The 22924-nt window shown below is 41.5% G+C and overlaps 3 protein-coding genes, 1 long non-coding RNA gene and 1 other non-coding gene across 8 annotated transcripts; 4 read left to right on the top strand and 1 right to left on the bottom strand.

Moving 5' to 3' along the window:
- The first annotated feature begins 186 nt into the window (after positions 1-186).
- Positions 187-1144, top strand: LOC104581719. Its single transcript, XR_729831.3, has 2 exons — positions 187-606; positions 759-1144. It is a non-coding gene; the product is annotated as an uncharacterized LOC104581719 (long non-coding RNA).
- A 3103-nt stretch (positions 1145-4247) lies between these two features.
- On the bottom strand, positions 4248-8995 carry LOC100836186 (calcium-dependent protein kinase 17). Of its 2 annotated transcripts, none has more exons than XM_010230065.3 (8): positions 8092-8995; positions 6539-6682; positions 6281-6433; positions 6060-6175; positions 5794-5961; positions 5183-5407; positions 4948-5069; positions 4248-4848 (listed from the first exon to the last, which is right to left on the bottom strand). In XM_010230065.3, the coding sequence occupies exons 1-7, from the start codon at positions 8867-8869 to the stop codon at positions 4950-4952; spliced, it is 1704 nt and encodes a 567-aa protein (XP_010228367.1). In that variant the 5' UTR covers positions 8870-8995; the 3' UTR covers positions 4248-4848; positions 4948-4949. The 2 variants fall into 2 exon arrangements, with proteins under 2 accessions (XP_010228367.1, XP_010228368.1); XM_010230066.3 differs by having other exon boundaries at positions 4540-4774; positions 8092-8869.
- A 163-nt stretch (positions 8996-9158) lies between these two features.
- On the top strand, positions 9159-16861 carry LOC100835878 (protein PAT1 homolog). 2 transcript variants are annotated; one of them, XM_010230063.3, is made up of 6 exons: positions 9159-9319; positions 9404-9599; positions 11564-11730; positions 13034-13090; positions 13482-13551; positions 13979-16861. In XM_010230063.3, exons 2-6 carry the CDS (start codon positions 9476-9478, stop codon positions 16141-16143), a joined length of 2583 nt encoding a protein of 860 aa, XP_010228365.1. In that variant the 5' UTR covers positions 9159-9319; positions 9404-9475; the 3' UTR covers positions 16144-16861. The 2 variants fall into 2 exon arrangements, with proteins under 2 accessions (XP_010228365.1, XP_010228364.3); XM_010230062.3 differs by having other exon boundaries at positions 9165-9319; positions 9446-9599.
- MIR5066 (microRNA MIR5066) lies at positions 13223-13323 on the top strand. The gene has a single exon (NR_126850.1). It is a non-coding gene; the product is annotated as a microRNA MIR5066 (primary transcript).
- Positions 16862-17139: 278 nt separating the features above from the next.
- LOC100835568 lies at positions 17140-21144 on the top strand. 2 transcript variants are annotated; one of them, XM_024457263.1, is made up of 8 exons: positions 17140-17324; positions 17854-17969; positions 18124-18205; positions 18568-18690; positions 19644-19808; positions 19935-20028; positions 20274-20448; positions 20524-21144. In XM_024457263.1, the coding sequence occupies exons 1-8, from the start codon at positions 17276-17278 to the stop codon at positions 20557-20559; spliced, it is 840 nt and encodes a 279-aa protein (XP_024313031.1). In that variant the 5' UTR covers positions 17140-17275; the 3' UTR covers positions 20560-21144. The 2 variants fall into 2 exon arrangements, with proteins under 2 accessions (XP_024313031.1, XP_014752170.1); XM_014896684.2 differs by lacking the exon at positions 19644-19808.
- The last annotated feature ends 1780 nt before the right edge of the window (positions 21145-22924 follow it).

Genomic DNA, 22924 nt, shown 5'->3' with positions numbered 1-22924 from the left:
GTTGGGTTGGGTATTTTTGGTTGGGTGGACGAGCGGCTCACTGGCGCCTGGTGGCCAGGTGGCGTGGACCGTGGACCAGGGTGGGGTCCACGGTTCAGTCCTGGAAGACGGCTAGTTTTGTAGTTTCTCAGTCAAACAAGATTTGAGTTAAACTTCAGTTGGTGCTCTCGGGTGTTAGATTGGACAAGAACTCTTTAGCGCTGCGGACGAATCTGACCACGCGTGCGCTTCCTCTTTCCTTTTTCGCGTCCGGCGTCCTTTCCTGTCCTGGCCACACCTTTTCCCTTTCTTTTTTCAGTTTTTTTATTTCTCAAGGTCCCTTCCGCCTCCTCCAGACCCCTCTGCATCCCTAAATCTCTCCATCTCGGCATCCTTCCCAAAATCCTCCTCTTCCTTCGGTTCTCCCTTCCGTCGAGATCCCCCGGCGTTTCGCCGTGATCCTCTGGCTACAGCACGAGACCTCCGTGGTGGTGAGAGACCCTGGCGTCGGGCCTCCCAGCAGCACCGAGAGGTTGGCCGCGGCGACGCGAGACGTCGGTGTCTGGCTTCCGCGCAGCCCCACCGGACCTATAAGTTGCAGCCTCGAGGTTGAAAGCTCAACGACAGGTCTGTGCTCCTCCCCCCCCCCCCCCCCCCCCCCCCCACACACACACACACACACCTCCACCACCTCCATGTTAATAGTGTACCAGTTGTTTTGAGCATTTGCTTCACCTGTTCCTGTTCCGATTCCATTGTTTTTTGTGCATCAACTTCAGGGATCGTAGCGCTTTTTTGGCTGGATTGGAGGCACATGGTTAGATTTGTGAGCTGATTTGTTATTGAATCAGGTTATTTGGGTGGAATTAGTCTAATCTGATCATACAAAGGGTTAGTACCTGCTGCCATTTTTCAGTACTACAAAACTGTTATTGGGGATGAGATTGTTTTGTGAGTTCGGGTGATGGTGTAGACAAGAGATGGCTTACATTTTGTGGTGCTCTGAATATTAAAACTGGGCCTAGATTTATCAAGAATTTCTGTACAGTTGTGTCACCTCACAATTATTTATGTGGTCCTCTGAATGTTTAACGAAAGCATTTGTGTATGATAAATTAAATTCAAGATTGATAATAAAAGATCCGACTGGATTTTCAGCTCGTCATTCCTGAGAAGGTGGATTTTCAGTATTGATCATCTCAATTCAAAATAGCTTGAATGGTGTAACTGAGAACATCTTTCTCAGAAATACTACATGCTGATCTATTGTGCATGCTGAATGGAACAAATGCCCTTTAGCACAACTAAATCTAGGTTGATTAATGCGTGATAATTTCTCTTATATATCGTGCAGGCTCATGTACTATGATGTTTTAAAAAATCCTTGAGCTTTTCATGATCTAGCGATGAGCTTTAAGCATTCCAACAGTGAGCTTTTAAGGATCCCGTGATGATCTTTTTAACGAACGCATCATGTGCTTTTAATTTTCAAAAACCCCTGAGACATGCTTTCAATTACTTTTCCAAGTTCATGATGAGCTTTTAACGATCGCATCGTGAGCTTTTGATGATCTTATCATGAGCTTTTTGACGATCTCATCAAGAGATTTGAACGATCTCATCATGAGCTTTTAATTTTTCCAAAAACCATTGAGCTTTTTAACGACCCCATGATGAGCTTTTAATTTTCTAATTATATATGGGATTTTAAGGATCCTGAGCTTTTAACGAACGTATCACGTGCTTTTATTTTTTTCAAAACTCCTTGAGACATGCTTTCAATTATTCTTGTAGGCTCATTTTTTCTAGTCCATTCTACATGAGCTTTTAACGATATCATGATGAGATTTTTAACAATTTCGTCATGTACTTTTTGATTTTCAAACATCGTTAGATGTGCTTTCAATTTTTTTTTCTAATGACATTTTTCCTCGTGTATACTACATAAGCTTTTAACGATCTTTATGATGAGCTTTTTAGCATTTTAACAATGATTTTTTTAATGATCCCATCATGTACTATGATTTTTTTTAATCCTTGAGCTTTTTATTATCTAACGATGAGCTTTTAAGGATACCATCATGAGCTCTTTAACAAACGCATCATGTGCTTTTAATTTCCACATAAAGCGCTTTCTTATGGGTTAAACTTCTCGAACTTCCATTAGTCAATATTTCTAGAAAAAGTATCATGCATTTTTCGTATAATTATTTTCCTAAGTTCATGATGAGCTTTGAACAATCTCGTCATGATCTTTTAACGATCGCATCATGAGCTTTTAATGATCTCATCATGAATTTCCACCATCTCATCATGAGCTTAAACCATCGAGCTTTTTAACAACCCCATGATGAGCTTTTTTTATGATCCCATGATGATTTTTTAATGAACAAGTCTTGTACATTTTTTTAAAAAATCCTTGAGGCGTGATTTCGATTATTATTCTAGGTCAATGTTTCTCTCTATTTTGCGTGAGCTTTTTAATGATTCCACGACGAGCTTGTTAACTATCCCACAACGAGCTTTTTAACAATTTCTTCATGTACTTTGATTTTTTTTTTCAAATATCTGTAAGTTTTTTAAAATTCTAATGGCGAGCTTTTTAACAATCTTATGATGAGCTTTTAATGATCCTAGAACAAGCTTTTGTTGATCCCATAACGAGCTTTTTAACAAACCATCATGTACATTTTAGCATTCCAATCATGTGCTTTTAAGGATCCCATGATGAGCTTTTAACGGACGCATCATTTGCTTTCAATCTTTTTCAAAAATCCTTTAGATCCGCTTTCAATTATTTTTCCTAGGTTTTTTCTAATCTATTTTCTAGATGAGCTTTTTAATGAACCCATGGCGCGTGATACAATCTTAAATTTCTTATAATGAGCTTTTTAGTTTTTCATAGAATCTTTTTGTCTCCGGAATTTCAATAAGTTTCCAATACAATCTTTTCCAAATTTGAGGGTTCAACTTTTTAGATTTTTGTTCAAGAGGATGGCTAGAGAATCCGGTGGTTTTATTTTTTCTCGCATATGAGCTTTTAAATTTTTATACGGTAGATGTTGTGTTCTGTACTTCCAATGAATTTTTCATACAAGCTTTAGAAAGGTTTTTTCTTCTTCTTCTAGGTGGTTCTCCTTGGCATCAGATAAGGTTTTAATTGTTTTGAGAGCAGGAGTGTAATCGACTTTTTCGATATATGATTTGAGATTCCTCAACACAAGCTCCCTTTTCACAAACTTCGCATAGAATTTAAATTAGGAAGTTTTATGTAATGATCATAAAAGTTTGAATATCTAGATCATGACAGCCAGATCTACTAATTTCGAAAGTTTTGTGTCAGGATTTTAAAAGTTTGAATATCTGTCAAGAAAGACATAAAAATGGGCATAAAAAGCTTCTTATAGGTTTTTTACAATCTTGCATGTATGATTTGAAAGCGTCTACTATTTTTGGTTGAAAGTGATATTGCCCACCCGTTTTAATTTCCTGAAAACTACTGTCCCAGAAAGGGAAAAGATGAAAAAAAAAGCCCAACAACATCACTTTTCTGTAGTAAAAAAAAAGACAAAATGGGAAAAGAGGAAAAGACTGGATTGGGCTTGTTGTTGTTGGGCTCTAACACGAGGCCCAGCACGGACCAAGCAGAAAGCGAGCCCGTGCGAGGCCGAACGGAAGGAAGGAACCAGGCTGAACGCGGATGGGACAAAAAGGAAAAAGAGGAAGAGATGAACCAGGACGAGCGCCGGACCAAACCTACTCGGAATCGTCCGCCGGAAGGGAACCTGGTGGACCTCCGCCGATTAGCTCCCACCGATTGGACAATAATAAAATCTAATCTAAAACCATAATAATACTATAATAACATTTTTTAAATACACAATTATTACGTCCTCCGTCTCATATTAAGTGACAAAATATTACATCTATCTAAACGCTTTTTGAAAGTAGATACATTCATATTTGGTCAAATTTGAGTCACTTAATATGAGACGAAGGGAGTAGTTTAATTTTAGTGAACCCTTATAAAATACTCCCTCCGTTTCTTAATTCCTGTCTCAAATTTGTCCAAAAATGAATGTATCTATTCTTAAAAAACGTGAGATACATGTAATATTTTGACAAGAATTATGAAACGGAAGAAGTACAAACCAAAAGAACAGGAAATAGATTACATTGAACCTAAAGTAAAATTGCAGTAGAATTTTCATCAAATTGCACGTCAACTGAATTGACGCTTGATGCTACAGATATTGAGTCGACTGAGATTTACTAAACCGAAGCTCATGTACTGTGTAGTATTTTGGTTGATAGTGTTCACTGGACGTTACAAATGTTCTCCACCCATGTGGTTCTTTTACACCCTTTTGCGACAGATGTGCTATAAATAGAGCAAGAACAAATATTGCAGGGCAAGGCCGAGTAAGCAATAGACAAAACTACCATCTTCTATCTATCACTCAGATTCAGTAAGTACAAATTTGCATGATTGCATCCGTGTGATCGATGGACATACAAAGAGCTTGACTAACTATCTTTCCTATACAGATTTTTTTTTCTGTCACTGAACAGAACATTGGGGGTACCCTAATTCATGCCCACACAGCTCCCGAAATTCAAGCTGCTCACTCCACTTGAAATGCAAAAGCTACATACATGCAGTCTACAAGCAGGCTGATCCCTTCTGGCCGAAAAGAGCAGAGCCATCTAGCATCTTCTTTGCTCGTTCACTCCATGAGAGAATTTCTTCTTTGGTTGACTCGAGCATTTAGTATTCCTACCCTGCCTTGGTTAGCTGGAACAACAATTGTCGAGATTGTAGGTGAGGGCCCCTCGGGCACGCTATCACTAGCGCAGCAAATGACCGTGCTACCGAGAGCGAAAAATGGTCCGTCATGAAAAGAAAGATAACCTCATAAACCATCTAACACAAAACGAGAAAAGTGGGAGAGGGGGCACAGCAGTTACCATTAGCCAATCTTCAATGCTTCCCTAAGACCAAAGCTCATTTGCCCCTGTCCCTTTTTCCCTAGTGGATTATTTCCCTTCTGCATCATTGTTACAAATTCATTGTAGTCGATCCGGCCATCCTGCAGACATACAACACACACAAAATAGAATGGGTTCTTGATCTTTTTTGAAGGAAGGGTTCTTGATCTTTAGTTTCTATAATAGATCTCACTATGAGAACAAATCTACTTACATTGTCCTGATCAATGTCTCGGATAATATCATCAAGATGTGCGTCTCCTATACCAAACTCTTCACAGGCTTTTTCCAGTTCATCTTGAGTAATGTACCCACTGCCATCCTTATCGAAGTATGAGAATGCTGCAAAGAGATTATCTTCTCTCTCCACCTTGTTCAGATGCAAAGTTGCAGCAAGGAACTCCCCATAATCAATTGAACCACTGTTATCAATATCCGCCTGAAATTGCACAACATATATCTTCATTGTAGCAAGGGCCAAAAAAAATGTCTCATATCTAGTTGTACCAGCTAATTCTCTTCATGATACAGTTTCTTTGTAAGAACATGAAAGTGCTACTCTCACATACCAATAATTCTTTCTTCAGATCCACAGAAGTTTTGAAGAAATATGATTGCTTTTTAGATTTTACAAATACTAGTACCAATATCAAGAAATCTGGAAGAAAACTATACACACTTTCAAACATCTAGTCATCTGAGTTAGATGTCTCAAGAACCCATGGGCGAGTTTTCTTGAACTTGCAGGGTCAAGAACAAACAAATATTTTCCTCGATTACATAGAGCAGAAAATAGAAGGGTCATGATTATGTTAGAACAGTTACCGCTTCCATTAGAGTTGCAATTTCTGACTCCTTTAAGTTAGCACCGACTCTGTGCAAGCCAATTTTTAGTTCCTCCAATGTGATCTGACCACTATTGTCAGTGTCCAGCATTTTGAACATTTCTTTCAATCCTGCAATTTCATCTTCAGACAGATTCTCGGCAATTACCTATGCACATCACCCAGTTTAAAGATAGCATCAAAACCAAACATAGCTTGATCAATATCCTTGGTAGAAAACAAGAGAACATTTGCTGCAATACTAACCCTAAGGGCCATCTTTTTTAGTTTGTTCATTGCTGAAAATTGTTTTAATCTAGTTAAGACAGCAGAATCAAGAGGTTTGTCAGGAGCAACTCCATCAACACAAACCCAAGGATGACCTGCCAAATAAAGATAGGTCACTACATAAGACTTGCATGAAAATGAAGCTAGATGGCTAGCTGAAGTTCCATGGTGAAGTGGTATTTATGCGTCTATGTACTCACATAGAGCTTCATGTGCAGTCAATCTCTTCCTGGGATCACGGTTTAGCATTTTCCTGACCAAATCCTTTGCACTCTTTGAGATACTGGGCCAGGGCTCCGATGAAAAATCAAGATCACCTTTCAAAACTTGTTCAAATATCCCTTGTTCAGATTCTGTGAAACCAGACCAGCGTCCAAAAGAAAATAGAAATGAGGAGCGGTCAACATTATGTAAACAGACGAGGTTAAGAAATTTAGCAAGGATACATGCATCCTCACCATCCCAAAATGGAGGGACCCCACTCAACAAGATATAAATTATTACACCGGCACTCCAAACATCTACTTCACAGCCATAGCTCTTCATCAGAACGTCAGGTGCGACATAGTAAGGACTTCCAACGACATCCGAATAAATTTCACCTGTAAAAGAAGTTAAGTTAATGCATAATGCACAGGAATAAGTATTGTAGTGGCATTTCAAATTACTGTAAGATGGTGTTCTAAAGGGAAAGGACAATAGCAGATCAGCGGTCAGATTTCACATATCTATGCAGTTCAGGACTATCTTTCTCGAACAAAACACAGATGCAACTATCTGCAATCTCCAATTTAATCTTGAATATTAAGGCTCTGTCATACCATGCCTTAACTAGCAACCAAAAGTTGGAATCATTAACTCATTCCGCTTGCACTTCCACAACAGGATCACAATCATATGACAGAATGCACATGAATTCTGAAGTTTGCATTGAATGTGCTCACACTATGCACATAAGATATAGTCAGGGACGGAGACAGGGGAAGGGGGGGGGGGGGGGCGCCGGGGGCCTTTGCCCCCCTATGAAATTTCATTTTGCCTAATAGTTACTAATCAGCTCATTAAAAATCACTGAAAAATAGGTGAAGTATCTGATTTCGCACCCCTAATCCCAACTCGCCCCCGTCATGTCGAATTCCTGGCTCCGTCCCTGGATATAGTTATAGGTAATATCCCCGAATCTTTGTACTATCAGTTAACACAGCCATAAGATTATTTAACTTGGCATGGCCATCATAGCTGGTGTGAAAAATAAGCAATATCTAAAATATATTTGAGGAATAAATTGACACAGCCTTCATGGATATTAAGTCATTAACAGACAATATTCTTAGTCAATTTAACAATCTAAAATGTATATGCAACCAAACCAGTACTGTGGCGATAAAGTCTGGGAGCTTGTTCAATTAGTAAGCAAATAGTATAGGGACTTATCATGCGCAATTATCTGCACAGGAGTCTGATACAGGTCTAGTGATTTTGCAGGAAATCAATGATCCTATATATACATAGACAGTAATATGCAGTCATATCTTTCTTTCTTTGTAAGTACATGAACTTGAGCAGCAATTTGACATTGGGACATGGACAAAGGGCCTAATTTTACACTCATCTCAAGTATAGGGACAAATTGCAGCTCATAAACTTACCTGGCAAATTTTTTGTTGTTGCACTTGTTAATTAAAAAGACGCATAAGTACAAAAGTATCCATGGCTTACAGATTACTGTAGTCACACTATGTTTCGATGCAAGAAACTAGAGGTTAGTAGGCATGTAAGACCACCAATCATACTTTAAATCTTCCTAGCACAACATTCAACAGTTTGTCTTAAATAAAGGTTGTCAACTAATAGCAGTGCGTGCACCAATACACCATTCCTACCTAGCTAAGTCAGCAAAGCAGCAGGTCAACTAGCATCGTTCATGATGATTGAGAAAAACATTAAAATATGCAGTGGCCAACTATTGCACGTTCTAAAGTATGACCATCAGCAAGGATCAAGGCCACACCTGGCTTGAAGAAAATGGATAGGCCAAAATCGATGGCCTTGAGCAGCGAGTCCTCTTTCTGGTTCACAAACAAGAAATTCTCCGGTTTGAGGTCTCTGTGCATGACCCCAAGAGAATGGCACGATTCGACGACCGAAATGATGACCCTAGCCAGCTGTGCGGCGGCCTTCTCAGAGTAGTGCCCCCGCTGTATGATCCTGTCGAACAGCTCTCCTCCCGCGCAGAGCTCCATGACAAGGTGCACGGCGACGGCATCCTCATACGCCCCGACAATGGAGATCACGTTAGGGTGGCCGGCAAGGTGGTGCATGATCTGGATCTCGCGGCGCACGTCCTCGACGTCCTCCTCGGTGACGAGCTTCCTCTTGGCGATGGACTTGCAGGCGAACTCCTTCCCCGTGGCCTTCTCGACGCACTGGTAGGTGGTGCCGAACTGGCCCTGCCCCAGCTTCTTCCCTAGGGTGTACAGGTCCTTGATGCGCTCCGAGTCGCGCTTGAGGACGGACTCGGCACTCAGGCCGGCGCTCTGGACGCGCTTCACCCTGGGCTTGTTAGGGTTAGAGGAGCCCGGGCGGTAGTCGGAGTCGGCGATGGTCACGGGATCGGGGGCCGTGGACGAGGTTGAAGACGACATGGAAGAGCACGAGTCGGGCGGCGGCGGCGGGACCACCGGCTCGGCGCGGGCGCCGCCGGGGCGCCAGAGCATGGCGACGGACACGTTGTCGAAGAAGCCATGGCGGTCCGGGGCGGCGCTGGGGCCGGCGCAGGTGTTCCCCATCGCGCCCGCGATGGGGGGGCGGCGGAGGCCTAGGCGAACGGCGGCGACGGCGGCATGCGGCGGCGGGGAGGTTCGAGGATTGGATCGGAGGAGGAGGATTGGTGGAGGAGACGAGATGGCCGGAGATGGCCGAGGCGGGGATGGGCTCGTGCTTCTGACATGTGGGCCGCCTCGAAACTGCCGGGCCCGTTTGGCAGTGGGCGCAGACCGCAGAGACCTGCCTCGAAGCCATCGCGCGATACGCGCCAGATCGGACGGCTGAGATGATCGGATAATCTGCCTTTCTTCCGGCTGCCACGTAGGATGCGACAAACCGACGTGGATACCCCTACTCTCTTTCTCCCTCTCTCTCTCTCTCTATCTCCCGACGCCGCCAGAAAGGAGCGACCCGAGTCCGGCCAGCGGCGGCGGCGACCAAATCCGGCGACTGACTCGGCACTTGCTGGCGAGGTAAGGTCGCTCCATCCGATTCCCTGCGCCCAACCCTCTGTATTATCCGGTTTTTATTGACTGGTTGGATTCTCTAAACCCTAGGTCCGTGAGATGGAATCGGGTTGAAAACTTGAAATCGAGTAGTGTGCAGGGTGGAACCGATCTTGGGGAACCATGGATGATGAGCGGTTGTATGGTTTGCTTGGCATGCGGGAGGAGGCTGGGCGAGCCATGGCGGGCATGCTACCGAACCCGGCAGTTGCTGGTGCCACTTCAAATCCAGAAGAAGACTCTCGAGGTGCGTCCTAGTTTCTCTGTGGTTAAATTTTTAGTTGTTTGTGATGCTGCAAGTCCTCTAGACATATGTTTTTTCCTTGGAATGTTTTTCCCTGTCAATAAGCTGTGGTAGTTACTAGTTTCTGTGTGATTTGGATTGAGGAATTTTTGGTGCGTCTAAATGTCTGTCAGGAAACTGTCTAAAGTTTTATTCCCAGTGGTTTTCCTAGTTCCTTCCCTAGGTAGGTAAAGACCATGTGACTATGTGAGGGATGATGGTGAATTTAGGATAGATGTATGGCTCGAACGATTGCAGGTTTTATGGGTGGTGATTGTTTCATTACTTTGCGAAACCATGGAATCAGGAGCTTGGGCAAGATCCTTCTAGTTTGTTGGGATTCCTGTTATAGTTCTCTATTAGTATTACATTAGTCTGAGGCTCTGAGCTCATATTCTTCTGTATTAATTTATTATTATTTTACAATTGGATTTATTGTGGCATTTGTAAGTTTGGAATCACCCACTTTAGTTCAGAGGTAGAGGATCTTTGAGCTAACCAGATGTGGTTTTCTCGTGGGACTGTGGTTTAAGTGGGCTATATTAATTTTATTTTTTTCAAACACGCCTCCGAGTGCCTGTCTTTTTGTATTGTGTATGAGAAGAATGCCAAGATAGTGCAAAGTTTACAAAAAGCTCCAAGGAGCAACCAGAAACCGAAAAGGGAGAACAAAAACAAAACAAAGGGAAAAACAAAAGCCAAGAAATCTACCTAACAAAACTGTACATGGAGCAAGGCTCAAGGCACATCAGGATGCCATGCATGGGCTGTAGTCAGAGCCGAGCCTGCAAAATCCAAGGCCCTGTGCCAAACTGTAAAATGGGGCCTCCCACCTTACTAGAAAAATAGAACTAATGAACTGTAATAACGCATCGGTCATAATATCTTACATGGAAATTGATTAGGCTGACTCAGATCTTGAAACACTAGATACAAAAGATGAATAATTAAAGGGACACGGATCAACAATCTATTGACTGATTAGTTGATTTGGTGGACAATTAAGCAGATTGCAGCACTAACCTGTGTGGCAGTGTCCGGGTCGAATTGCTGCTGCTGCACTGCTGCTCCTGGGGCTGGGCTCCTGGCGAGATGAGATCACAAGAAAACAGGCATTGGCGATTGGGATCGGGCGAGGGAGACCGCGTCTGCCTCGGCCCCTGGACAGTTCACATCCTGATTGGCTGATTCCTGAATCCCGAACTCCCACCACAGAAGATAAATAGACGAGCAGAGGAAGCGCTCGCTGCTGGCGCTTGACGACTGGAGTTACGTAAAGGAAGACGAGGGAAGCGCTCGCTGCTGGCGCTGGATGGCTCGGCCTCCTGATATGTGGGCTGGCTAATGCCTAATGGGCTGCCAAAGCTTAGGCCTGGTGCTGCATAGTAGGAAATTTGGGGCCCTGTTCCATAGAACAGGCCCCACTCCTGCGGGGCCGGGCCTGGCTATAGTAATTGTTATTTGGTAGTGAATAAATTTTTGTGGTGGGTTGAGCTTATCTATAAGATTATCACTTAATAGTTGCAGTCATATGGTTGCAGTTTACTGCCCCTCGCCGAACCCCAACTTGTGCTTACTGCAACTTGCATTCATTTGTGGTTACATTTCTATTGCGATGTTCCATCATGATTCCATTTGCAGCTGTTTCACCCTTGCTCTGCTGTATCGATACTCACATGCTATTGTATTATCAGAACAATGTACCGATATAGCACGTGAGTGAAATTATTGGATTATTTCACATATTCTTTGCAGACGATACCATTTGTAACTACTTTTTATTGCTATGTTCTATTGTGATTCCATTTGCAGCTTTTTCAGCCTTGCACGGTTTCCTTGAGCGTGCTGTATCAGTACTTTGTTCTTTACTTTGGTAATACAATAGCATCTGAGTGTGATTATTGGATTCTTTCACATGTCCTTTGCAGGCGATACCAAATTCAATGCATCACAATACGCTTTCTTTGGGAACAATGTGATGGAAGAGGTTGAGCTAGGTGGATTGGATGATGATGATGATGGTTCTGGCGATGCTGGTTTTGTTGGGCTTGGTGATGAAGAATACCCTTCCACCTATACAAGTGATGTGTTAGAGGTAATAATTAGATCTCATTTGTCAAAGAGAGCAATGAATAAGCTCCACGTTGCTGTGACGCTGTCTTGCCGACATAATTTGCCAAATAGCCTCTTGGAAATTATCATTATTTTTTGTTTCGGCCATTTTTCTTTCTACCAGTATACTGTAGTGTAGAATACAGAATGAACGGCAGAGAGTTCTGCCAATTTTGTCATCAACAATTTCATCTTGCTAATTGAAAAGGTTCGCCTTATCTGGCATGCAATTATTTATTATTTCTGCGGACAAATATGATTCAAACCCTGTCTACATTACTTGGAAGAAGTAGAAAGTTATGAGTATGCATTATACTGGAGGTAGTCTCATTTGCATATGTAAAGGGATTTTATCTTTATATGACATCATAGAGGAAGTATTACAAATTATTAAGCGTTTTCTCTGACACACTGTCCTAGGTTTTTACGTTTTTATCTTGTGGTTCTAGTTTGCTTCACCTACTGTTGGAGCCTAAATGTGTTACTGGTGTTGATGATCTTGCTGATTTTGTTGGGCTTGGTGATGAAGATGAAATGAGATCTAATTATTACCTCTAACATATCACTTGATAATTTGCCTAGGTTTTTACGTTTTTATCTTGTGGTTCTGGTTTGCTTCACGTTCCTGCAAGATTAAGAACCTTTGTGGTTCAAAGAGAGTAATGATAGAGATAAGCTGCTAAGTACTCCCTCCTTCCCAATTTAGAGGTTGTTTTAGAATCATCCCGAATGCCAAGTAAATTACATGCAAGCCCCCTATTTCAGTTCAGATTCAGTCCGCCCTTAGACCGGAGTCCTTGGGCACCATATACCCCTGAATGGACAGGTAACCAACCTGGCGGGCCCTTCTTCACTCACGCAATATTGCTGGATCAGGCTTTCGCCCATTGTCCAAGATTTGCCGAAATCGGCATGAATTCTGCTGCTCTCCTTAGTCCAGCAAGCCACGCTGTTTCTGCAGCTGCGTGTGTCCACTGCATGGCATGCATGCATGGGCTTCCGTGTGCATGTTGGGCCAAAGCTGCATGCTACTGGCTTGTTTCTCACAAGCCACACCCAATTGTTACAGCTCATCCATATTAATCGCTCCTGGAATCCGATAAGCCAGTACATGCATGCGGTACTTAATCATCCTTAAACAACCTCTTTTGTGGGAAGAAAACTATAACGACCTCTAATTTGGGATGGGGGGAGTAACCTTGAAAAGTTGCAAACTGCAGCATCACTTATTTATGTTACTCTTGAAGAAATGAGCTACTTGATTGATCAAACTTTTTCTTTTTCAGGATGAAGGTGTGGGTTCATTTACTGGTGTTGATGATCTTGCTGGAACATTCTCAAAGGTATGCTGTAAAAAAATTATTGCAACCGCGTACACCTGCACATGTATCATATGAAAAAAGAGCAGGAAAGTGTTACATTTGGTTCTTGATTTCTCTTTGTACGACTTAACATTATCAGGATACATTTATGTTCTTTCTGTTGAAGTGTATAAGTGGAGTGCCTAGCCCTTTCCATTAGATCGGTCTTTTGGTTGCGTTGGCTAGCGCATGAAGCTCTTCACTTTTTAGAAGATCGTAGATTGTAGTTATCAGCTATAACATGAACTGCACTTATCAGTCTTACCTAAATTGCTGACAAAGTTTTTATCTTTTGTCTAATGGCCTGTTACATTTACTCTATTTTGACTATTATGGTTATCACTTGATGTGACACATATATCTTTGCTTTCAGCTGAACAGAATTGTTAATGAGCCAAAACACCATGGAGTAGTTGGTCAGGGGGGTTCAGTTTCTAGACAAAGTGAGTAGTGCTTGGTTTTGCTCAGTTATTTTTGGAATCATTTACTTGCTGCTGGTATGATTCTTCAGTCCATTTGACTACCTACTTAAGTAGATCTTTAATTTATTTAGTGTGAATGTTGCTAAATGAAACTTAGTGTCTCAACAAGGAATGTTGCTAAATGAAACTAAATAATAATTTGTAAATTGTGTGACTGTTTATACCAAACTTTGATGTTTCATTGCTAGAACGTTTGATACTCCTAATGGCACTATTATGTCTGACTAGTGAGATGAATATATGATCTGCTAATCTTTCGTTGCTAGAATGTGAATTTCAGAATTTTAAGTTTACCACTGAATAATAATACAGTACTAGTATTTTTTTTTCTCTTGGGTTTCTCTGTTTCAATTCTTTGAACTTACTATCCTTATGCTTCAATTTATAGGTTCCTCTACTGCAGACTGGATGCAAGAGCCTGAACCTTCATATTGGCCTAAGCAGCCTGTATTGGACACTGAGCAAGGGCTGGATAACAGGAAATGGCCATCCCAATCCCCTCAATTAGCCCACTTTTCCGATTCCAGACTGCACAGGACATCCTCGTCTCCACACCAAGATGCACAATACAATCCTAGTGAATCTATTCTCAGACCAAGGCCATTTTCTTTGAACAGAATGTCGTCATATCCCCAACAAGAGCCCCAATACAATCATACCGAGCCAATTCCTGTGCCTAAGTCGTCTTTCATTTCGTACCCTCCATCTGCTTCAGCATCTCATTCTTCACCTGGTGAGCCACATCACATGAACATGCCATCTCCTCCCACTGCATTCCATATGCCTATGCCTGCACAAAATGAACTAGCCTTTTCCCATTTCCATCATGGAGGTACACCTCCAGGGCCACCATTTGGTCGGAACTTGGTTCATATGGGTTCACCAGGCTTATCAACGAACATTATGCAGCAAAACCATGTTGTAAATAGTGTACCAGTTCAGGGGAATGGTGACAGGTTTACACCGATTTTAATGGAGCGTCCAAATGGATTGATTCCACCTCAAATGCCACCACCGCGCCAACAACATGGAATGCGCCCAGTTCAACAGTCTTCACCACAGTTCTCACAACTACAGGCCCATATGCTTGGTCCCAGGCATTCTCCACCACAGAACATGCAGATGTTCAGTCCTCAGCATCCTCCATCGCAAATGAGGGGTAGGTTTGACGCAAATTTTGGGATGCCTGATTTGAGTGATCCAAGAGCAAGATCAATGTTGCACCATGGTTGGCAGGCCCAACGTTATCCTCCCCAAGGATTTGAGCCTGGCAATATGAGGATGGATAATGGGTGGCCACGGTTCAGATCCAAATACATGTCCACTGAAGAAATAGAGAACATTGCAAGGATGCAGCAAGCCGCTACTCACAGCAATGATCCATACATTGATGATTACTATCACCAAGCTTGTTTGGCTAGAAAATCAGCAGGAGCACGACTGAAGCACCACTTCTGTCCAACCTTGATCAGAGATCCATCTTCTCGTGCACGCAGCAAGGATGAGCCACATGCATATCTTCAGGTTGATGCTCTTGGGAGGCTCCCATTTTCTTCCATCCGCAGGCCTCGTCCACTTCTTGATGTTGAAGCCTCTACTCCAAGTGATAACATTCCTGAAAAATCTGCTTCAAAAACTCTTGATCAGGAGCCTATGCTTGCTGCTAGAATCACAATAGAAGATGGTCTCTGTCATCTACTTGATGTAGATGACATTAATCGCTTGCTACAATTTAGCCAGCAGCAAGACGGTGGTTTACAACTGACAAACAGAAGGCAGGCTCTCCTTGAGCAGCTGGGTGAATCATTGCAGTTAGTTGATCCACTTGGACCTAATAAGGGTGCACCTCTATCGCCAAATGACGACCTGGTGTTTCTTCGCATAATCTCTCTGCCAAAGGGCCGGAAACTACTTTCTCGGTACCTTGAACTTGTGACTCCAAGCAGCGAGCTTGCAAGGATTGCTTGCATGGCAGTTTTTCGGCACCAAAGATTTATATTTGGCAATTTTCCCTCAGATATCAGTGCAGCTAGGACAACTACTAAACTTGTGAGTGCTGTATCCACCTGTGTTCGTCAGATGGAGTTGAGTGGCCTAAGTGCCTGTCTTGCAGCAACTGTGTGTTCATCATTACAGCCACCTCTTCGACCCCTTGGACATGCTGCAGGTGATGGGGCCTCCATCATCATAATATCTGTACTGGAGAGAGCAACAGAGCTTCTCACTGATCAGCATGTGGCCTCTACCTACAGTATGCAGAACCGAGGCCTATGGCAGGCATCGTTTGATGCCTTCTTCAGGCTGCTTACAGAGTACTGCATGAGTAGATTTGATAGTGTGGTTCATACAGTGCAAATGCAACCTTCTGCTGCGGCTGCGATAAGCAGAGAGATACCAGTAGAGCTTCTGCGTGCCAGCCTTCCTCACACAAATGAGAATCAGCGTAAGCAGTTGCTCAATTTTGCGCAGCGAACTGTGCCCATCAACAACGCCCAGATTGCTCATCAACCTGGTAATGGACCCATGACACCAGGCGGACCCAAGCAGAGATGATCTGAGGAAATAAGTTGAAGAATCGAGTTTCTAGTTTCTACTACCTTTCATACCTATAAGGTTATAAACTTGACGTGTTGACTCTTCAAGAGGTCGGCATGGTTATGACTTATGCCTTCTCCATGTGAGAAGAAAAGGCTAAACTTGTGATGGTGAGCAGTATGAATCATGACAGACATGACCGGACAGGGTCGGACCATCACCAATGAACTGTTGGTAATCAAGTCATTTTTGGTTGCTTGTAGGGACATTTTATTGTTTTACATGTAGCATATAGTCAGTTGGTTTCATCGCTGGTAAGTTTTTTCTCTGGGCAGCCTGAGTTTTGTTGCCCTGAGACCTCGGGAGGGAAACCCCGGCGGGTGATCTGTAGTTTATTGGTGGTTCAGGCTGTTACTCTTGGAGACACTGTTTGATCGCTCTTCAAGGTCAGTTTCATCAAGCAATCATCAAGGTGGAATTTCAGTTTTGTAGCTGCGTTTGGGTCTTCTTCTATAGTTCTCTTTATACTCATGTTGACGTGGAGCTGTCATGCTGAATTTACTGGATAATGTTTCAGTTTGTGCAAGCAAGGCCATTTCTGTATGAGCTTTGTAGAATGGGCATATGTTTGGGAAGGTTAATCCCTTGTTGCTGTACACATATCTGTGCTGAATAAACTTGCAAATATAAGCAGTAAATTTTGTTGTTATTAATTTAGAAACGCTCCATTTTGTTACAGGGTCAAATTGACACTGTCGGTTGCACAATAGTTTTCCTGACAACAAATTTATTACTCCTGAATCAGACTGGTGTGTTCATTTTTTGTTTGAAATCAACAAACTGACCTTATTGAAGACACTAAATGTCTAGCACATCAAGTCTTCCAAAATCGTCAACTCTCCAGCTCTCTGTACTTCGCATGCTGGCGTGGCGTCCCTGCAAAGCCTGCGAAGCCTCTGTATTGATTTAATCGAGCGACCAACTAAACATTATTACTCGCACTATAGGCAAAAGGATTTTCTTAATCAGGACATTGTCTGGCTAGCTGCTTGTCTCTCTCCTCCTGGACTTGCACGGCGAATCCTTTCTTTATCCTGCTCCTGCTCGGCAGCCGGCAGCGTGAGGCCGCCGTTGCCTTCATCCGTCATCCATGGCGCAGCCGCTCTCCTCTTCCTCCTCCCAGGATGCTTCCAATTCCGGTAGATGCCTTTCTCGATTTCACCTTCCTGTATGTTCTCTTCTTGGGTATGCGACTGAAGGTTGACTGACTACTAGACCATACTTGATACTTCAAAAATAAATTTGATCTTGACAATCTGCACAGCTAATCTTCCAGTAGATCTTGGTGTGACTGCTGTGAATGTTCTCAGATGGTCACATAAACCTGATCCAAGGGTACTTGGCCCAACTTTTATTTAAGAAGAAAGAAAGATACAAACAGGAGCAGCCCCTATTCAGAACTGGAGCTGAACACGGAATTCAGACTATCGGCGAGTTGCCAAAAACACTAGAAAGAACCATCTCACTCTAAATAGGGATTGGATCCCCACATCAACATGTCACATAAACCTAAGGATTTTGGAAATTATTTACTTACTTTATCCGAATGGTTTGAAATATTAACTTATTCAGTAATAAGGATGACTTCTTGTGATTATCATCAGCTAATATTTTTCGCACAGAGTCCAAATTGTTGACACTACTGGTTTCTGAAAACAACTGGTGCAGAAACAGAACACAGGGTAGTGATAACCAACAAGCATGGAGAGGAACTTGTGGGGCTGCTGAATCCCGTGGGTTCTAACGAGATTGTAGTCTTATGCCATGGCTTTACAGGCTCCAAGGTACATAACTATGATGTGGCCAGAAGAAAGTTTGTCTAGACCTGCTCAAGATTTGGGTCACAAGATTCCTGTTGTTGTGTGAGATAGCAAACTAAACTGTTGGTAGAGTAGTTTGTATTTACCTCTCTAATGAAGTTTTATTGCTTGTTTTCAGAATGTTAGCATGATTGTTGATCTTGCAGATGCATTAACAAAGCAAGGGATTGGCATCTTTCGCTTTGATTTCAGTGGAAATGGTGCTCATATAATTGTGGATATGATGTTAGATTAAGTTCACAAAAGTTACTGTGGTTAATGCTATATTTGTCCATGTGGCTTCTAAATTATCATTTCTAAAGAGTAGTCTTACAACTAAGTAATATGAGGTTCATATATGTTACTGCTTTGAGTTTCAGATGTCACTTATTTACTGAACCTGCAATTCTTGGACAAAAGAATTTTGCAGATATTTCTTTTTATTTGCTCTTACTAAATTGCATATTTAATGATTGAATATGTTTTTTGGTACATAGTTTTTAAGCTATGTTAATTTATTTTAAATAAACATGCATGGTTCATAACCTCATTTATATAATGCCCTTTGATCGTATTCTTTTCAGAGAAAGTGGAGGCGAATTTCAGTACGCCAACTACAGGAAAGAGGCTGACGACTTGCATTCGGTTGTCTTGTATCTTCATCAGGAGAAGTATGATGTGAAAGCTGTTGTTGGTCATAGTAAAGGTGGGTGACATACTTTGTTTGGTTTGTGTAGTCGTTTATTATTATGGTTGTTAAGTTGTTTCATTGAATATGTATCATTAGAATTTAGAAGGTGAAAGAGTTTATTTAGTCCTTCAACAACTTGCACATAGTTTGTGCAAAAGCTAAAATACTGGAGCATTTTTTGCCTGTATATGTACTAGTACTTTGGTCATAACATCAAAATCTAGTTCTGGCAACTCTGTGGTTCAAATTGATTTCTGATGCTGCCACTATCTGTAAAATAAACTTGAAGTCTTAACTGTTTAAGATATAAAACCTATTCCTTTTACTGCATCCTAAACTGCTGCCCTGTCAAACACACGCAACATATCTCATCCAGTATATCGTTCTCTCCTTGTGTTCCTACTTTTTCTTTGCTTGGATATCTATTACTAGCAAATACTATGATGCTACGCGTTACCATATCTTATTACACTTTTAACTCGCAAATTAGAAAATGGCAGGAGCTCTACCGTTCAATTAAGAAGAGAAAGAGTACAACTAGCTTTGGAAAAAGGGGTCAAAGCTAGAAAGAAATCCCCCTCAAATCCGGCGCGCCTACAACTGATGGCCTAGTGGCCATCTTGAACACCCGATGCTCCTCATAACAAGAAAAAGTGACAGCATCCTCATCCTTGTCTTGGTGCTGAAAAATCCGGCGATTCCTCCCCATCCAGACACTCCAAAAAATATAATTGATAAGACCGTCGAAGTCCCGCTTTCTGTCACCAATGAGCCTAGCTCTGTCCAATTTCCACCAATCATCAACGGAGGCAGCGGTACTGATCATAGAATGGGGCGCACCAAACCAGAGCCTCACCGAATCCCACACCTTCCTCGTGAAAGGACAAGCTCTGCAAAGGTGGTCGATGGTTTCGGAGACCTGGTTGCAGAGCACACATAACTCCTCATGGTCCCATCCTTTTGTCCAGGAGGATATGTCGTCGTTCTGTATGCTTCGCTATATCACGATGTCCACATGGTTCTTAACCTGTCTGGCCGATTTTACATGGAGAAAGGCGTTGAAGAACGCCTAGGGAAAGGATTTATTGACAGAATAAATAAAGAAGGTTACATTGAAGTCACAGACGAGTCAGGTAACAATATGTGTATGAGTGTTTTACGTTTGCAAAGCTGCTTGCTTAAGTAATTGTGTATGCTGTATACATAGCTTACTTGTCTTTCATGGTCATATTATGACCTATCCTCTGGTGTCAATGTAGGAAAGGTTTTATACAGGGTAACAAAAGAGAGTTTGATGGAACGACTGAACACTGATATGCGTGCAGCAAGCGCCTCCATCAGCAAAGAATGCAGGTCAGGAAATCAACTCAGGAATCATTGTCCTTTTATTTGAACTACCAACTGAAACAAGGGGCACCTTTCTCAAAAAAAAAATGAAACAAGGGGCAACGTGAAAACAACACATGCCGCATGTACCTTCATTAGAATTGTCATTCCTAGACATGTCCTGTATTTTAAACAGTAAATATCTTGTGCATCTGGGCGAATGTTTTCTACGAGTATCAAACTTTCAGGCAATTTTTACTGTCCTTCTTCAGCTTCTTCACAGTCCACGGCTCAGCTGATGTCGACATTCCGCTGGAAGATGCATACGAGTTTGGCAAGCATATACCGACCCACGAGCTCCGTGTCATCGAGGGAGCAGATCACTGCTACACGGCGCATCGTAAAGAACTGTCCGATGCTGTGGTGGATATCATTACATACAACAAGGTATCGATCAACAAATGTTATTTGCTCCGTAGGTGTTGCTTTTAATGTGACTCTGGCGATTGTTTTGCATTGCAGGCAGAGGCAGGGGATAGCTCGTTACCAAAACGATGAGTGATTTCTGACACTCACTCCGATTCATATAATTAGTTGTCGAAATATTACATGTATCTACGTTTTTATGCATAGATGCAGTCATATTTAGACAAATTTGAGACAATTAATGAATCGGAGGGACCAGTAGATTGCTGTGACGACGATCAGGGCGCTGATGCTGATGGTGCCGCCGGCGACGGCCCTGACATGGGCATGTGCTTGGGACGGTTAATTTCCTCGTTGCTGTACACATATCTGTGCTGAATAAACTTGTACACATGTATCTACACAATATATACTGCGATAACTAATTTGGATTTTAAGAAGTACCCCCTCCATCTCATATTAAGTGAGTTAAAATTTGATCAAATATGAATGTGTCATACCCAAAAAGTGTCTACATACATGTAACATTCTCCTCCCTTCACTCTCCTTGTAAAGTCTCGGTTGTTTCAAATAAAATTGTGCAGGCTGACTTTCGTCCGTCGTAGTTCGGATAAAAAAAAATCGTCACTTAATATGAGACGGAGGGAGTAGTAAAAATTCAATCAGAAACGCTCCATTTTGTTACAGGGTGCAATTGACATTGTCGTTTGCTCAATAGCACTACCTTGTTCTGAGTTTTTTTTTTTGCTGCGATTGTTGGTAGAACCATGGAATCTGCTCCTTCCGATCCATATTAATTGTCTCAAATTTCCTCAAATATGAATGTATTTATGCTTAAAAAGCCTTTAAATATATGTAATATTTCGACAATTAATATGGATCGGAGGGAGTAGTCATTTAGAGGAATATGTAATACTCCCTACGGCCGGAATTACTTGTCGAAATATTACATGATCTAGACGCTTTTTAAACATAGACACATCCATATTGGGCAAATTTGAGACAAATAATATGGGTCGGAGGAAGTAGTTCAAGTTTGATTTTTTTTTTCTGTTAGACCTTCAAAACGTTGCTTCCAACTAACTGCTATATCTATAAAAGAATAAAATAAAATGTTTTATCTATAAATAGAAATAAATAAGTGATTTTAAAATAAATATGATGTTATCTATAAGTAGAAATAAACAATGAATTTATCTATTCTCGAAGACACTAAAGTTATATAGACCATGTCTTCCAAAATCGTCATTTCTTCGTGTACAAAAAATTAATAATCGTCATCTCTCCAGCTCTCTTTGTCGTTCGCATGTTGGTCGTTGTCCCTGCAAGGCTGCAAAACCCCCTGGCTGTATTAATTAAAACCGAGCTACTCTACCAACTAAACATTAAACAACCACGATAAGCAAAAGGATTTTCTTAATCAGGACATATCTGGCTCGCTACTTCGTCTCTTCCTCGTTCACGTGTGCAATGTTTGACCTGCATGCAGCCTAGCTAGTTAGTACTAAATTGAGCGGTACATATATAAATATTTCTCTGAGCTGCTTCTTGTTCCTTTCGTGCACCATCCGGTACGTAAACCTGGTACTAGCTAGTCCTCTAGCTAATAATTAATCACTGGTTAATTAAGCATATCTAACTTTGAACTCGCATATGTTAAACGAAGGCAGCTAGCAGGCAGTGTCCCAGGTATGAACATCTGTAGCCCTGCAGGAAGGAGCTATATATATGAATTAGATTACTTCCCTTGCGTTGATTAATTACCAGTGTATTAATTAGTACCCTTTGACATGCATGCATACACACATATATGTATGTATATATATCTGCTGGTTGCTGCATCACTACCTGAAATCGTACGACGCTTTCAAACTTCTCTGCCGGCGAAATTATTATGTAATACTAATAACATGCTCTTCTTAATTTTAAGTTCGTTAGGTGGAAATAGTCCATAAGATTTGCCATGAATAAAAATAGTTTCATAGCTTAGGTTTCTTAGAAAAGGTCCACTTTTGATCTCTAAACATAAGATATCGTGGACCTAAACTTTCGGCTGAATAAATTAATTAGATCGATCCCTAATGACTAATGAACATGTATAGTACTAGTGGTGTGGTATCGCGCACTTGGCAAACCCAATGAGTAGAAGAAAGTTATAACACATTAAGAAAAATATGTGGATGTGTAAAGTAATTTAGAAAAAAAAAGACAAACGTCTTATTTTGAATAACTGAAATATCAAAAACTTGTGATTTTTTTAAAGTACTGAAACCAATATGATTATATATTAAAGTAATGTAAAGTGACCAAAAAATAGAAATGTGAGAAAACTAACAAAAATAATTTAATTTAAGTACAATAAAGGGAAAAAACAGTTCTCATTTTAACTATCCAACTGTTCGGTAGTTTTCTAGAACATCTTGTTATTCAAATTCTTGTTTCCACTCACATCTTATTCACATTTTTTTCTTTCCACACTTTATCCCGTTTTTTTCAT

Source organism: Brachypodium distachyon, chromosome 1 (genome assembly GCF_000005505.3).
Source record: "Brachypodium distachyon strain Bd21 chromosome 1, Brachypodium_distachyon_v3.0, whole genome shotgun sequence".
Lineage (NCBI taxonomy): Eukaryota > Viridiplantae > Streptophyta > Magnoliopsida > Poales > Poaceae > Brachypodium > Brachypodium distachyon.
This window is presented reverse-complemented; position numbering and strand designations above follow the sequence as displayed.